We start from the raw sequence: 17500 nt of genomic DNA, 5'->3' as shown, positions 1-17500 counted from the left end.
ATCCAATGCAAGCATTTGCTTTGCACGAAAAACATTCCTTTCCGAGAAACGGCCGCCACTAAACTTTGAAAAGTGATGACTCATCACTAAACCATAGATTTATGGGGTCCATTTTTAGCCCAAGGAATGTTTTTCCTGCAAAACAAATGTTTGCATTGGATTCAGAATCCCCCAAAACACCTAGTTTGACCCCTTACATGCTACTTAAAGCATATGTATTTTTTGTATTATTTTACTCTATAGTAAAGTCTATGAGAGTCCAACTTTAATTGGCTCCCACAAGTTTCCCAAGACAAATCTGCGATGCCCCTATAGCCAAAAATGTTCCATATGGCATGTTCTAACTGTGTGCCAAATTTCATGCTTCTTTCATAAAGTGCACGATTCCATCAAAAGACTGCCCGAAACGCCTGGACTATATCCTGGGGCGGAACATTTGCATCGGCTATTTTTGGCAAAGAAATTTGGTAGAGAGTGAAAAAAGACGGTATCAAGTACGTTATTTCCAGGTCCGCTTTACCAATTATAGAGGGTTTAAAAATGGTACCAGATATGCAGCTCGGCAAATAAAAGGTGAATTGATCCCAGTGCATGACGGAGGATAATTTCACGATAAATGTAAATCTCCACAATATGATTATTGTGAGTGTTTTTTGAGCGGTGGTCACACCGTCTCCATAGCGTGGCCGTGTGTGTATCCGTCCGTGTGTGTGTGTGTGTGTCTGTGTGTCTGTAGCCTCTGGTGTATGTAGCCTGAGTAGTACCCTGGGTGACCAGAGAGGTGCTGTTGAGTCTAGCCTGGCTTGTGCATCAACTGCAACACACACACACACACACACACACACACACACACACACACACACACACACACACCCCCCCCCCCCCCCCCCCCCACCGCTCAGTTCACACGAGTGTGATTTTTTTTTTTTTATCACGATAAACGATAATAACGATTATGGGCCATCCCTCTGTGTGTGTGTTCCAGGAGTTCCAGAATGTGGATGGTGAGGAGTACCATGCAGACCTGTCCACCCTGGCGTCTCCGGCCTCCCAGAGCGGTCCTGAGGTGTACATCCTGCCTCTCACCCAGGTCTGCCTCCCTGTGGCCAAACAGCCCACTAGATCAGGTAGGCTGATGTTCCACAACACTTCAACTCAATTTACTTCTATTCGGTTGGTGAAACCTAGGAGAGAGAAAAACAAACAAACAATATTCAACATTTTGCACCCCATTTTGATAACACATATTCATGTTCAGATCACGTTCAACCCAGATTTGACTCAAACAAATGGTCAAATTCGTTCTCCTGCTGTACCGCTTAAATGTGGAACGCCCTAGCGAAGGCCTTAAAGGAACTGTCAATCCCTACCTTCCTTTAAAACCGCTCTGGAAAGCAACTTACAGACGGCTGCTACTCATAACTGGTAACAGTAAACTTAGCCTTAAACTATGCCTTTTTATTGTAAACTAGAAGGGCGGCCCAGCGTCTAGTCGGCGACCTGGCCAACTCGGAACAATGTAAATAGGGAATGAATGCCCCACCCTTTAATGCAAACCCCATTATACCTGTTTTCATAGGACCCGTTTTGACCATCTGTCTGCCTGTGTCCATTTATGCCCATATATGGAGATATCTGTATCTGTCTGTCTGTCTGTCGGCGTCCATTTTATGTCCATATATGGAGATCACTGCAGTTATAGTTCTGGGTCCATTTTATGCCCATATATGGAGATATCTGTCTATCTGCGTCCATTTTATGCCCATATATGGAGTATCTGTCTGTGCCTCCAACTGTGTTGCAGACACAGTGCCGGTTCCCCCTTTAATGCAAACCTCATTATACCTGTTGTCATAGGACCCGTTTTGAACATCTGTTTGCCTGCGTCCATTTTATGCCCATATATGGAGATCTTTGACCATCTGTTTGCCTCTGTCCATTTATGTCCATATATGGAGATATCTGTATCTGTCTGTCTGCAATCCATTTTATGCCCATATATGGGGGCATTCATTTTATGCCCATATATGGAGAACGCGCGTGCCCGTGGGACGAACGGTTCTCGAGATACGCGAATTACATACATACATACACAATCACAGAGATGTTTTGTTGACTCATGTGGCGTACGTGATGTCAGAGCCTTTTATGAAGTGATGTCACAATGAGTCAGAGCTTTCGCCGATTTCCTCCGGAACAGCCTGATGTCAACAATCAACCCCGCATAAGGAGATTCCGAACGTTTCGCGCCGGTTCGGGAAAACCGCGCGTCGGGTCGGGTCGAGACCCGGCACTGCACTCCGTGCCGCGGCGGGGAACGCGCGTGCCGAATCTGAAGCCGGTGGGACGAACGGTTCTCGAGATACGCGGATTACAGACACACACACAGACAGACAGACAGACACACACGCAGAGACTTCTCGCATTTATAGATAGATACCATTTCTTTTGCATTGTGTTTTTTTACGACAGTTTTTCTTATTTTCTCTGCATAGTGCTGTGTTTTATCGGTCTGTCATTCAATGTTATGAGTTAAAAACTGATCTCAATTTAAATAAGTCATGTGCTTACTTGAGCTTATCCTTTTAGTTGACCTTGTACCAGTGAACTCTACGGTCATGAAACTGTACCTTTTCATATGGAAACTTCTAATACATTCTTCAATCAATCAAACATCATGTTGTTGCGGTCCATAGGCGTGGTAGCTATGATTCTCAGTCAACACATCAGCTTTTTATACAGACTGCAGCTACAAACTGATGCAATATGGAGGCAGCTGTAACAGCAGATCTGAACATCATGTCATTTTTTAACTATTCTGTCAGTGCCTTGATAATGGCATATTCAGTCTCTTGGAATGAGGCTTTGTGAATGTGCCAGTGGTTTGCAACTAGTACTTTTCAAGGGTGTGAGAGCATGCAGCAGTACATGGGTGAGGTACATTGTACTTCTGGTATGAGTTAAGAGTTTTGGCCCCAGAGTGAGTGACCAACGCCCTAGCGTTGGCCTTGGTTGGGTCTCCACCTATCCCGCTGTCTCTACTACCCTATGTCGCCATAAGATTTAACTCTGAGCTATTCAACACCCCCCTCCCCTCCCCCTCTCTCTCTCTCTCTCTGTCCCTCTCTGTCCCCCAAATCACTCTCTCCCACAAACATCTGCCTGTTGCATAATGACGGCCAAGGCGGCCAGCCTACACTGCTGCTCCGTGGAATGTGAGGCACGCAAGTGCGCCAGACCCTGATGAGAATATCCTGCCTTTTCTCTCAGGCCCTCCTTTCTCGCTCTCTCCTATCTGCCCCGATGCGAGTGACAATGGCCAGTGTTGTCGGGAGCTGAGGGCAGCAGATATCTGGCCTGATAAACTTAAGACATGGGCGTGTGCTTGGACTTAATGGGGTCGTAGCACGCAGTTCGCCTCCGGGCCAGACTGTCCTAAAACCGCACAGGTCCCACTGTGGTCGCAAAGTTAAATCAGTACATTTTAGATGCTGTAGGGAGGACCACAAGGTTTGACCCGTAGTGTTCAGGAGGGCAGTAAACTAAAGCAGTGGTTCTCAATCTTTTTCATGTCAATCACCCCCAAATTGACACTTGTTAGCCCGCAGACCCCCATTTGAAAAGATACGACAGGGACCCCCATAAGAGAAGATTTGTACGGCTCTAGCAGTGATTCTCGAACATTTTGATTTCAAGGAGCCTCAGTTTGACTTGCATTAGGCTACTGACCCCCATTTAATGGCATTTCTATCAATTTATATTTTAAAACTAGACCAGGTCAACCTGGTTGTGCCAGACCCCGGTTCTGCCAACCCCCTGTCTGTCATCATCATTTATGACATCATGCCTTTTGTAGGCATGTCATCATCATGTCATCATCATATATACCCTTTATATAGAAAACCCGGACAGACCGACATTTGCTTATGTAGGCCTACCCATTTCATGGGTCTGGCAATCAATGTTAATTTAACTCGGAGAGTGTATGAATGTAACCCCAACGGGTCCATTTGGTTCCATTCGTACACTCTCTGAGTTACATAGCCATAAGGGTGCATTTGGTTCCTAACTAGCTGGGGACCCCCTGGATCTCCCTCAAGGACCCCTTGGGGTCCCCGGACCCCACTTTGAGAAGCAATGAACCAAAGTTGCAGTTACTTCCAAGTGTTGACTAGTATCCTCTGCTCTGCCGTAATGTGGTTACCATGGGGACAGAGTAACTAATGAGTACTGAATGAGTACTGCACCCCAGATGTAAATCTCCAACAATGGCGTCCTCCCCAGTTAAACTAGTTTTGACAGGAGAGATAAACCTATGTACATGATGTTCCCTGCTGCCTCATATTCCTCCTCTTCTCTATCTCCCTTTCTCCATCCATCTATCCTCTACTAATTGTTTTAGCCCACTCTTTCATTTAACCATTTAAACCCCTCTATTTTTAGTAAATAAATATTTAGTTGCCTCTGCCCTCTGTACTTGGTCCACACTGTTTGTTTTTTTCTTTCTTTTTGCACCAAATCTCGAAATAGGCGAAAGAGCTAGTTACCCCCAAGAATAGGAATCTCCTAGAATGGGGATGCTAGGATTCAAGTGGTTAAAGGACAACTTTAGTTTTTTACAACAAGGGTTCATATTTTAGATTGTAATTAAAGAATATAAAAGATGAGTGTTAAAATTGTTTCATTCACTTCTTTCTATTGTTTTAGAGATTCTTATTTCAGTGGTTGGGGGCATGCGTACAAGTGGCTAAATATGTAATTTTACACAGAATAAGCCCATTCCCAAGATACAACACAACCTTTCATGGTTGGATGTGACTTATGGGGGCTGGAAGTGTTACTGTAAATAGCAAAAAAGAAACTGCTGGCTTATTGTGTCTAAAAAGACATATTTATCCACTTGTACGCATGCCCCCATGCGTACGCATGCCCCCACATTTTAGCACGGTAAATGCGATAAAACAATAGAACGAAGCAAATGAAAACATTTTAACACTCACTTTTTCTTTTCTCTAATTACAATCTAAAATATGAACCCTTGTTGTAAAAAAACAAAGTTGTCCTTTAAGACCTGGCATTATTTTATACTTTAGCTATTGAAAATTGCAGATATACAAGCTTGGTGCTGCGCTGCGAGCTTGTAGATCTACTATCTTTGAAAAGTCGTGAAAATATTTGGAAATCTTTGAATTGTATATTTTTCAAAGCAAACTTCTGTAATTCAAATATTTGCTTCTGGGGGGTCCCTGGAACAACATATTTTGAGATGGGGGTCCGCGGCCAAATACATGTAATTTTGGTGGTCCTTGACATGAAAAGGTTTGAGAACCACTGATTTAGAAGACATTCATAGAATCGGATCAAAAATATTCAAAGACTTGCACAAATGTTCACGATTTGTCAAAAATAGCAGAGCTACAAGCTCGCAGCGCGGCACACTCGGTGCCGCGCTGTGAGCTTGTAGATCTGCTATTTTTCAATAGTTAAATCTTAAAAATAATGGTTAAAGTTAGAATCTGTAATAATGCGTTCCCGGTCTCTAAAGTGGTTCGTTCAAGGGAGTTGTGGTTGGAGCTGAAGTAGCGTGAGGCAGTAGGCGAGCATCGCTGTTCTTCATCCAGCGTCCTCGACTCCTCCGTCCTTTCAACTCCTCCTGCCGTGCACTGGGACCGTAGAGTGGAGTCGGGGGGATAGGTGGGGCTCCTGGTGATGAGACACCCATAGCGTGTAAGAGCTTGGCTCGGTCCAGTGCCAAGGGCCACAAGGCCCTTCCCTGACGGAACTGCAAGCTGTATGTACAGCCAAATGCAAAGAGGTTCTCATCAGCCCCCTCCCCCCTCCACACACGCACACTCGCACAGACATAACCACACTCGCACAGACATAACCACACAAGCATAAATAAGAGACAACACAGCATTTGCATTTACAAGTCGAATAAACACAAGGGCTAAGCTAAAGGTTAAACATGGATGCACACGCACAAAACCACCACAGTCCCAGAGCACATCAACATTATACACTGTGAACCATGCCTTATGCATTGTCCTTACATTTCTTTGCCTTTTTTACTATTTTGAAAAACATTTGAAAATACTTCAAATAGCTGATCTACATCGACATGTTGTGAGCTTGTAGATCAGCTATTTGAACTATTTATTTATTTGTTTATTTAAATAGTAAAAGAAGTTTAGGGAAGGGGTAAGGCATGGATGAAAATAGGGCCCTGTTACGTCCAACCCGCACAGTCACACTTACACAAATTCACCGAAGCAAATTACATTCTCAATTACGCACAGCCACCATCCAAATGCTCCCCATGGCTGCTATTTGAGTTTGAGTTATGCAACCGGAGGTGAACATCAGAATTGAATTAGGCCCGAGGATTGTCCAAGGGCAGCACTATAGCACAGCAGCTCAGCAGAGAATACTCTCAGATCACTGGACTGGAGAGGCGTAATAGGAATTCCATTTAGCTCAGAGTGATTTAAGCCGCTGTGTGTCTCCATAAGAACTTCCTGCCTAGTGGCCATATTAGCCGCATACATTCTTCAGATGGATACTCAGCAGCGCTCAGCCTAGTGAGAGCAGACTGTCAAATGGAAATTGAGTTAGTGTATTTGCTATAATGACATGTAAGACAGGGGTCTTCAACTTTTTCAGGCCAAGGACCCCTTAGCTGAGAGAGACACGAAGCAGGGACCCCCTCTACATATTGTAAATGTGTGATACAGATTTTCATCGATGTCATAGATAGATTCATAAACTCGTTTGACAGCACTGTCATCGGTTAGATGTGTGTTGATGTGACATTTAACCACTTAAATCTTCGTTACTTACTAAACTTGACCTTTCACTCTGTACTTGGTCTGCTCTCTTTTACCTCTACACCAAACCTCTTTGCTGAAAATAGCAGATTTTATCTAAAGTTCTCCTCAGAATAGGGATGCGAAGGTTCAAAGTTTTTAATTGAAAATAATTATCCTATCACATAAGGATTTGGTGCCCCCCCCCCCCCCCCTGTAGTAACTCTGAGGACCCCCTAGGAGTCCCGGACCCCCTGTTGAAGACCCCTGCTATAAAGACATGTACGAAATTATGGTACGGTTTCGATTATACCTGCCGTAATGCACTCAGTGTGTCATGTTGGGTTATCAAGAAAAACGCATGTATAAAACTTGTTGTAGTTTGCATCATATATAAATACATTTAGTCCACCACATGAACATCCAGGCGCCTGGACAGAAGACAACAGGCAAGGCGTAGGCAAGGAGCCATTGTTTACAACGCTTATCGCTACAACTCAGCTCAGGGCTATTACTGTATGTCACAGAGCTGCTAGATAATGGCTCCAGTGTGTTGTGTACTGGTCCTAACCGGTGCCATGCAGCCCTCGCAGCCAGACAATGGCCTCGATTTTTCCTTGGTTAGCTCGGAGTGTGCGTGAGTGAGCCGAACCCACGGAATGACTTGTCCCGGGATCGCGACAGGGTTGTCCAGTATGGCCTCCACACAGTGAGTGGACTGTGTGGCGGTCCGGAGGAGGGCGCTTGCACCACAAAGCGCTGTCTGTCTGCCTCTGGTCCGAGAATGCCAGTGTCATCATGGGGGGATAGAGAGAGAGAGAGAGAGAGAGAGAGAGAGAGAGAGAGAGAGAGGGAGAGAGAGAGAATGGGGGAGAGAATGGGAGGGTGATGTTGACGCCCGTCAGTCCCGTCTCGTTTGGTTGAGCTTGGATGTAGTGAGGACAGTCAAAGACGCGTTGTGCAGGTTGGGAACACACAGGTCATCTCTGAATGTTTGACAGTGATATGCGTTGGTTGAGTGGAGGACAGAGCCACAGACAGCCAGACAGAGGACAGACAGGCAGACAGAGTGGTGCCAGAGCAGGTCAATACATTCATACTGTAGGACAACAGTTCAGAAAGTGGGTCGCGCTGTTTAGTTTGAGGTGATTTCCATTAGCGTTCGAGGACACCTCAGTGTGTGTGCACAGGACTGATATCAGTTAGAGCGTGCTCGGCCACTTAACAACTGTGGGAATGGACAGAGAATGGATTCAAATAATTCTGTTTCAGATCTTGGATGTGGTGCGTCGTCAGGTGCCAAGAAGAGATGGAACATTGTGTGCAAATGTCATGGCGTTCTGTCCTCACTGTTACCTGTAATATCACTTCATTTCGTCTCCTCCAGTCCAGCTGCTCAGATCCACAGACCTCGGCCGCCACAGTCTGCTCTACCTGAAAGAGATCGGTAATGGCTGGTTTGGGAAGGTAAGACCGCCCCTTCTGTCACTGTGTCTTCAGTCATCTTCATGTTTCTGTCGGCAGGGGCGTCGCACCAAATTCTGGGCCCTGGTGGGTACAAGGATTCACTGCGGGCCCCCCATGAATGTTCTTCATAGGGGGAGGGGGTTTAACCCATTTGGAACAAATTATTACGCATTAGTTTGTGCTTTAACTATTGAAAAATAGAAAAAAAAAAATATGTTTCTATGTCAGTGGTTCTCAGACCTTTTTATGTGAAGGACCCCCAAAATTATATGTATTTGGCCAGGGACGCCCATCACAAAATATTTTGTTCCAGGGACCCCCCCAGATACATATATTCAAAGATTTTCACAACTTTTCAAAAATAGCAGATCTACAAGCTGTGAGTTTGTAGATCTGCTATTTTTCAATAGCTAAAGTATAAAATAATGAAGGTCCCTCCACCTTGGGCCCTAGTAACTCAGTCTCAGTCCCACTCCCCCCCCTTGTGACACCCCTGCTGGTGGCACCTGAGTGTGTGTGTGTGTGTGTGTGTGTGTGTGTGTGTGTGTGTGTGTGTGTGTGTGTGTGTGAGCTAGATGAAACGCAGCGCCGCTGGGGGCTCACGTCACGCCTGTTAGTCGGCGCCGTGATCCCAGGCATGTTCCGAATGGAGCTTGTTAAAATGGCCGACATGCTGCATTACCTGTAGAGTGTGTGTGTAATGGGGTGCCTGATTCTTCCTGCCTTTGATGTCAGCCTCTCCACCAGGAGTGACACACTTCTCCACAATTCAACCCGGAGAGAAATCCTATGCTGCATCGAATAGCTGTGTGATTGGAGGCCGCGCTATATACGCTGTCTGTTTTGTGTCTTGTAGTTTCACACAGATAACGTATTGTTGTCATTCTCTCTTATTCTCTCGTCACCCCCCACCCCACCCCACCCACATTCCCTCTTACCTCTGAAACTCATTTCACTCATGCACACAAATACCTTTTCCACTGTTGTGTACCGTGACTGGGTATGTCCATCTTGTGTGTGTCTGGTTGTGGCTGCACGCATTTCTTTTCTCCTGTGTCTCTGTGTTTTTCTTTTTTTCTTTCTTTCTTTCTTTCTTTCTTTCTTTCTTTCTTTCTTTCTTTCTTTCTTTCTTTCTTTCTTTCTTTATGCATGTCTCTGTGTGTCTTTTCCCTTTTTCGTACGACACTTATGTACATTCGTATTCGTATATGTATTTTTGTGCCTGTATGTCCCCTCCTAACTGTTGTTGTGTGACTACACCCTGCTCTGTTCCACCGTTCTCACGTGCGTGCGTCTGTGTGTGTGTGTGTGTGTGTGGGTGTGTGTGTGTGTGTGTGTGTGTGTGCGTGCGCGCGTTTGTGCGTATGTGCGTGTGTTGCTGTGTTGTTGCAGGTGCTGTTGGGGGAGGTGAACGCCGGACTCAACAGCACCACCCAGGTGGTCATCAAGGAACTGAAAGTCAGTGGCAGTGTTCAGGACCAGATGCACTTCCTAGAGGAAGCACAGCCTTACCGGTACTCTACTCTACTCTACTCTACTCTGCTATGCTCTGTTCTGTTCTGTTCTACTCTGCTCTGCTCCAGTGGTTCTCAACCTGTGGGTTGAGACCCCCAGGGGGGTCGCCAAAGTATTTTGGGGGGTCCCCAGATGATTAGCTTAATGTGAAACATTGTTTTCTCACTCAACAGTAAACAAACCAACACACAGTATGAGTGTATAGAGGGTATCTGCACGTTTCTAAAGTGACAATTTATGGACATTTAAAATCCTTTTAATACCTGTAAAAAACATTGGCCATCGTGTCAAAAGGCAGAAATTGTGAAAATAGTAGATCTACATGCTCACAACGCCTCGCAATGTTATTTTCACAATAGAACCGTGTTATACCAAATGTAATACCTCAGCTCTTAGTGCTTGTTAGGGTGGGGGGTCCCCAGTTAAAATATGATTATTTGGGGGATCGCGGCCTGAAAAGGTTGAGAACCACTGCTCTACTCTACTCTACTTCCCTTCTTTCTTCCTTTGTTTCTCTCCTCCCACACTCTCTCTCTCTCTCTCTCCTACGCATACATTCCACAGACACACAAACATTTTCTCTGTTTCTCTCTCCCTCTCCCTTGCTCTCTGCCACTTCCTTACATTGATACTACTCCATCTTCTCGTATACTCACACTCTCTCATCCCCCTCCCACCTTTCTGTTTTTCTTTTGGTCTTTGTGTGGCATGGCTCTATAGGAGATGTACAATGAGATCTATAGGAGGTCTACAAATGGTTCTGTCTGGGTGTGTGTCTATAGGTCTGCCTGTCTGAGGTTTATTCTCTCAAACCATTGGAATTATCAGTACCAAATTGGCTGTGCATGTTACCAGTAGGCAGTATCTCCATGCTGCCATAAGGCAAAACCATTGCATCTCCATAAACGTATGTTATTTTCTAAATTAATGCTCTACTACAGTGTCACACACAAGTAGTAAAAATAGGAGATCTACAAGCTCACAGCTTGCAGATCTGCAATGTTTGCTGTGACTGTGGGTGTTATAAATATTGAACCAAGGAATAGTATTAAAAACAGCTTGTGACTAAATAATAACTCCAATGGATCAATTGGAATACAGCTTATTCTTTCCATTTTCTGAAAAGTGCCCGACAGTGACATTATAATATATTCATGCTGGGCATTCAATGAACCCCACCAGCCATTTGTCATCATCAGCCAATGGCAGAAACCCCCCAGCATGCAACTTTGACTAGAATGCCTAGGTTCATTCTTCACAGCAAAATCCTGTGATAAAATGTTAAGTCAAGGGTCCAATTTGTGTAATTCTTTACGCTCTCACTCTCTACACTAAGTAGAATATTAGATCAAGTTGTGGTTGAGACTAAATGTTGTTGCACACTGCTGCGTTTTTTCGGCCGAATACAGGATCGAATTTCGGAGCACGTAAATAAAGAAATCAACCTCACTTTATGTCATTCACGTTTTCACACTGCCGCCCGGTTCGTATTTATTTTCGAACCATTGGGTCCCTTGCTCTCTCTCTCTCTCTCTCTCTCTCTCTCTCTCTCTCTCTCTCCTTGCCCTGAAAAACACATTTCCCAACGAAAAAATGCAGCAGTGTGCAACCAGCTTTTGGCTCCCATTTGAAGTACTCTCTCTTTCTCTCCCCCACACGCGCACACGCGCACGCGCACACGCACACACACACACACACACACACACACACACACACACACACACACACACACACACACACACACACACACACACAGAGTATATGTTTTTGTATGTAATTATATTTTTGTACTTTTGCTGTTCCTGTGTGTGACTCTAACGTGACCTGGGTGTGTTTGCAGGTCTCTGCAGCATCCTGCGCTCCTGCAGTGCATGGCTCAGTGCACCGAGGTCACACCCTACCTGCTGGTGATGGAGTTCTGTCCACTGGTGAGGAAAACTACATGTGCTACCATGGAATTACAGAGTTACTACAGGGGGTCCTCCAAATCTTTGTGTGATAGATGCTTTTTTTTATAATATCCACTTGAACCTTAGCGTCCATATTCTGAGAACTTTAGCCAAAAATAGCAGATCTACAGCGCGAGGCGTTGTGAGCTTGTAGATAGGCTATTTTCTGCAAAGAGGTTTGGTGTAGAGGGGAAATAGAGCAGACTACAGAGTCAAGTTTATTAAGCATTGATGGTTCAAGTGGTTGAATATCTGAAGTCAAAACACAAATTGGCATGAATCCAAAATACACTGTCTGATGATTGACTGTTAGTTGGGGCGAATCCGATACTTCCGTGACCACGAGAGCAAAGGTCCGTTTCTCAGTGGTTTTGTCAACTATGAAGGTTAAATAACAAATTGAGCTCCCATGTCCCTCGCAAAAATGCGAGGGGACATGGGGTTTTTAATTTTTCTGAATCCATTGCAAGCATTTGTTTTGCTCGAAAAACATTCCTTGGGCTAAAAACGGCCAACAAAACTATGGTTTAGTGATCACTTTTCAGTCTTTTGGGGTCCATTTTTAGCCCAATTAATGTTTTTCATGCAAAACAAATGCTTGCAATGGATTCAGAATAATTAAAAACCCCCTAGTTTGACCCCTCATATCCAACGTAAAGCAGATTTTTTGGGAGTAATTTTTTCCTTTATAGTATGGTGTATAGTAAGTGAATGAGACTGAAAATTACCCTAGCTGTCAAACATTTTGCCTGCATTTTTGTGAGGGACATGGGAGCTCAATTTGTTATTTAACCTTCATAGTTGACAAAACCACTGAGAAACGGACCGTTGCTCTCGTGGTCACGGAAGTATCGGATTCGCCCCAACTATGTACTGTCAAACGATGAAGCTATATGGTATCTATTGGTTGTGGGGGTCCCTGCTTTATCGCTCTCCTGAAAACGTTGAAGACCCCTGAGTTAGTGTAAATGTGGTGGGATTAGAGGCCCAAGCCAAACGCCCGCGGGCATCCGTAGTTAATAGATGTTCCTTTTGCTGAGAAGATCATTAAGTCAGAGACCTAACTTGTCCTCTTTGACTGTGTGACTGTCATCGCACAGGTGAAGGTGATAAACAAGAATAATGATGCTAATGAAGGTGCTGAATGTCACCATCCATTTTGCATGACTTGACACGGGTGGTGATTGTGTGGCTCGGCTGTGTGATTTGTGCAGAATTATTGTGATTAGTCGGCACTTAATTCCATTTACATATGTGATTAGAAACAGGTGCAGTGGACTAATGGGCTGCCAACCACGACCCCTCTGTTGTGTCTGTATATCAGTGGTAGAGAGAATGAAGCTAGGATGCTACACTGTAGCCTGGGTGGAGTTGGAAGGGTTTTTAGAGCTAGGGTGCAATGTAAATTCTTACAGCAAATTCTGATTTAGTCTAGTTTTAGTTGACTGATATCATACGTTTATTTAGTCTAGTTTTTATTTGTTGACATTGTTTTAAAGCTTAGTTTTTATTTAAAACAATATTTTTTTTTCAATATTGAGTGCAAAAAGAACAATGTAGTGCCGAGGATACATACAGGTAGACTACTGTAAGCATGAAAACCTTGCGTCTGTCAAAACAACATGATACCTAACAATATTTTTAATAGTTGAGGTCTAAATCTAAATAACAGTCAAAAACATGTGAACAGGTAAGCAACACATAACGGAATAGAAAAAAAAATAGCATCTATTGAAAAGGCGAGGGCTAGCTAGCGAAAAAAAAGGTGACAAGAAATTCTTCGCCAAAAGTAGCTTGATGCCTTGCTACGTGTTGGGAGCTTGTACTGTAGATGTATAGATATATGTATTTTTTTCCCGAATGTTCACTACTAGTGTTACTCATCATGTGGTTAAGGCAGTCCTCTGCAGTCTGCACTATTGTGGTCCAGTTTGCAGTGTACAATTTCACAAGGGTTTAATTCAATAGACACATCTGCCCCCAAGTGGTCAGAGGACGTAGTGCCAAGTGTGTGCATTAAGAATTCTGCCCTGAAGTCAGTACAGCATATACAGCTATATGCTACAGGAGGGGCACATACAGTATGTACAGTACTCACTGTAGTGGTTGATTACATACAAAGGGACTAGAGTAGAACAGAATAGAACAGAACAGCAGCATGTGAGCTCTGTGGGGTACAGCCAGAGTCATGTTTTGTTTACTGTGCTTGCTGTGTCCAGGGAGATGTGAAAGGCTACTTGCGCAGCTGCAGGGCTTCAGACACCCTGACCCCAGAGCCCCTCGTTCTACAAAGGATGGCCTGTGACATCGCATCGGGCCTCTTACACCTGCACAAACACAACTTCACACACAGGTACAAACACACACGTTTCACACGCACACATGGGCAAGTACGCTGCAAACAACAGTTGAAACTTCAAGTTTACTATTTAGGCATTTAGCTCCGATCCGGAGCACACTAGACCCTACTCGACAAAACCACATGGGGGTAAACACAAACAGTCACATACGTAGAGTGCAAAGGAAACAATTCTGTGCTTCAAAGAAACTAGGTAAACATCGTCAGCATGGGTGTAACAAGGGGGGGGGGGGGGGGGGGGGGGGGGGGGAGTGGGACTGAGTTACTTGGGCCCAAGGTGGAGGGGCCTTAATTATTTTATACTTTAGCTATTGAAAAATGTGAGCTTGTATATCTGCTATTTTTGTAAAGTCGTGACAATGTGTGCAAATCTTTGAAAATATGTATTTCTTTTAAGTGAACATTTGTAACTAAAATGTTGCTTCTGGGGGGTCCCTGGAACTAAATATTTTGAGATGGGGTCCTTGGCCAAATACATATCATTTTGGGGGTCCTTCACATGAAAAAGTTTGAGCACCACTGACATAGAAACATATTTATTTTCAAAAAACCTTAAGATTTGAAATATTCAAAGACTTGCACAAACTTTCACGATTTTTCAAAAATAGCAGATCTACAAGCTCGCAGCGCGGCACTCGGTGCCGCGCTGTGAGCTTGTAGATCTGCTATTTTTCAAAAGTTAAAGCACAAAATGTGAGTGAATCCTTGTACCCAGGGCCCAGAATTCCGAGCGACACCCCTGAACATCATCAGTCTGTGACACAGACCGCATGGCTCCAGCCTCCTGCAGCAGAATGGAAGGATCTCCACTGACACTCCATGGTCTCTTCCTGCAACAATATCCTGGTGCTGCCTGAGTGTTGCTCATCGACTCCAGCATCAGTGATTTTGTTGCAGGGAGGGATGACCTGGCCTCACCTCACCTCTCCAGAGCAGTCTTTATCCACTTGAAAATGGACGTCACACGTGCTCAATTCATAGAAAAGTGCAATAGAGCAGTGGTTCTCAACCTGTGGGTCGGAAATTATTTTGGGGGGTCAACAGATGATTAACTTATTGTGCAACATTGTTTTCTCACTCAACACTATACAAAAAAAACTAAGTGTATAGAGGCTATCTGCACATTTCTTAGGTTTAAGGACTTATATAATGCCTCTAAAATTACAAATTAATCATTGTCCAAATTGTCAAATATCAGAGGCAGAAATTGTGAAAATAGGCGAGGTGTTGTGAGCATGTAGATCTGCTATTTTCACACTAGAACCTTGTTAAACAAAATGTAATTCCTTAGTTCTCTTCAGGGTAGGGGGTCCCCAGTTAAAATATGATTATTTTGGGGGTCCCCGCCTGAAAAAGTTGAGAACCACTGCAATAGATATTGTGCGTGACATCATAATACCCGGAGGTTATGGGGGAACGCCTACTGTCAAAAAACTACTTTCTGGCCTTGACAGCCCATACATCCAAACAGAAAAGTCTGATTGCTTTAAACAACGTTAAACTCACTTTGACACTGGATTTGCCATTGACTTTATGCATGCGCATACCCTCTATAACTACATCAACGATTATATAGACTTGCATTTTTTTTTGGACCTCCAGAAATGTATTAGGCATGATCGCGATCGCGAAATTGCATGTTTAACCCCCATACCAACCCATTCTTTCAAACATGGCAGCCATGTTTGTTTACATCTGAAGAAAACATAATGGCTGATAAATCATGAATGCCTGCACGGATTTCCAAGCGGATTTTTTTGTTTGAAAGCTGTGAACAGCATCTACACACGTGGTGCATCATCTAGGCATGGGCGTGCACTTTTTACACACTTGCACAATTACATGGAAGTCTATGGTAACCATGGCAACGCGGGACATTGGCCGGAAAAAATCATTGCAACATAAGTGTTAAGCTGCAATCCGTAACTGTCATGTCCTACCCGGTATTTGAAACCAGGGGCTCTATTATGATCCAGGTCTTATGCCTTATTATGCCTTAACTTCTTTGCCTTTTTTTACTATATAGACATATATATTTTTTTATATTTCAAATAGCTGATCTGCAAGCTCACAACGTGCAGATGTGGATCAGCATTTGAAGTATTTAAAAATGTTTTTCAAAATAGTAAAAAAAAAAGGCAAAGAAGTTAAGGCATAAGGCATAAGACCTGGATCATAATAGAGCCCGTCTCATGAGCAAGAGCCCAAGTTGTTAAATGTGGATGAGGATCGGAATAAACTAAACTAAACTTGCAATTAGCTTCTCTTCATGCAAGTAATACATCAAGTACTGTAGGAAGACCATCTCCAACCGCTGTACACTGTATTAACATACTCTACCATACAGGTCAGGGAAAATAATGTTTTATCCATTAAATAAAGTTCCGGATTGCAGCTTTAATGCATTTATTGACGATTCCATTTGCAACATTTATCTCAGACAGACCTTTGCTGTACCTGCCATGTGATTTGTATTGATTAACTCCCTTTCTAAAAAAGATAGCAGTTTATCAATGTCAGATTGCTCAGAATAATGACTGCAGCTCAGAGTTGCTTGATGCATTTGGTTTGCAAGCAGAGCGTTCCAAATGCCACAGTGCATGGAGACACATGAGCCTTCCTCTGTGTGCTAATTTAGACTGTTATGGTCATAAATAATGGAAGCGTCCTGTTGCCGCCCCATAGTGACCTAGCACTGAGGAACTGCCTGCTGACTGCTGATGTCACCGTCAAGATAGGAGACTATGGTCTCTCCCACACCAAGTACAAGGTACGTACGTATCTGCACAGGCCATGTAAATCTAATCCAACTAATTGATTTCACCAGTTGTGAAGAGAATATATTGATTTTATTAATAAAACTAGTCCTTGCCCGTGGTTGTGTTGTGTACTGAGGTGAAAGTATCGGCTCGTAGGATCAGTGATCAGTCATCTCCAAATTTGGGCACTGTTTCAGCATGCAGGTATATCAGATTTGGGCACTGTTTAGTATCAGTGATGTCAGTCGTGAAGTCATCTCCAAATTTGGGCACTGTTTAATATCAGTGATGTCAGTCATCTGCAAATGTGGGCTGACTGATGTCAGTCAGTGACTATGGCGGCGACACCGGTTAGTATCAGTGATGTCAGCATGCAGACAGATGGCGGACAGACATTCTGTACATTAATAGTTAGATAATCTATGTAGATTTTTTTAACATATACAGTACATATGATTGTTTCTCCTTTTATCATTTTTTAATACAATTATATACAATATCAAACGCTCTCCGAACGTCATGTTAATTTACCATTTACCATAGCAGTGCTTTTTAATTGACCATTTAAATTTGTATTTTTATGGCATGACTTTGTAAGAGGCACGACATCTACAAAATGGTCTGTGTTTGGTTTAATCTTACAAA

General features: G+C 43.7%; 1 protein-coding gene across 1 annotated transcript in view; it reads left to right on the top strand.

Annotated features, from left to right (window-relative positions):
• The window catches only part of aatkb (apoptosis-associated tyrosine kinase b), a gene marked incomplete at its 5' end in the record, with an annotated part of 66256 nt that overhangs the window by 40531 nt on the left and 8225 nt on the right, over positions 1-17500 (top strand). The window contains 6 exons of the mRNA XM_080747263.1: positions 986-1127; positions 8194-8273; positions 9666-9787; positions 11629-11716; positions 13957-14090; positions 16782-16866. Of these exons, the coding sequence (XP_080603389.1) occupies positions 986-1127; positions 8194-8273; positions 9666-9787; positions 11629-11716; positions 13957-14090; positions 16782-16866 (651 nt within the window). The remainder of the gene's footprint in view (positions 1-985; positions 1128-8193; positions 8274-9665; positions 9788-11628; positions 11717-13956; positions 14091-16781; positions 16867-17500) is intronic.

Source organism: Nannobrachium achirus (genome assembly GCF_963921795.1).
Source record: "Nannobrachium achirus genome assembly, chromosome: 18".
Lineage (NCBI taxonomy): Eukaryota > Metazoa > Chordata > Actinopteri > Myctophiformes > Myctophidae > Nannobrachium > Nannobrachium achirus.
Note: the sequence above shows the minus strand (reverse complement) of the source record. Positions and strands in the feature narration are given on the sequence as shown.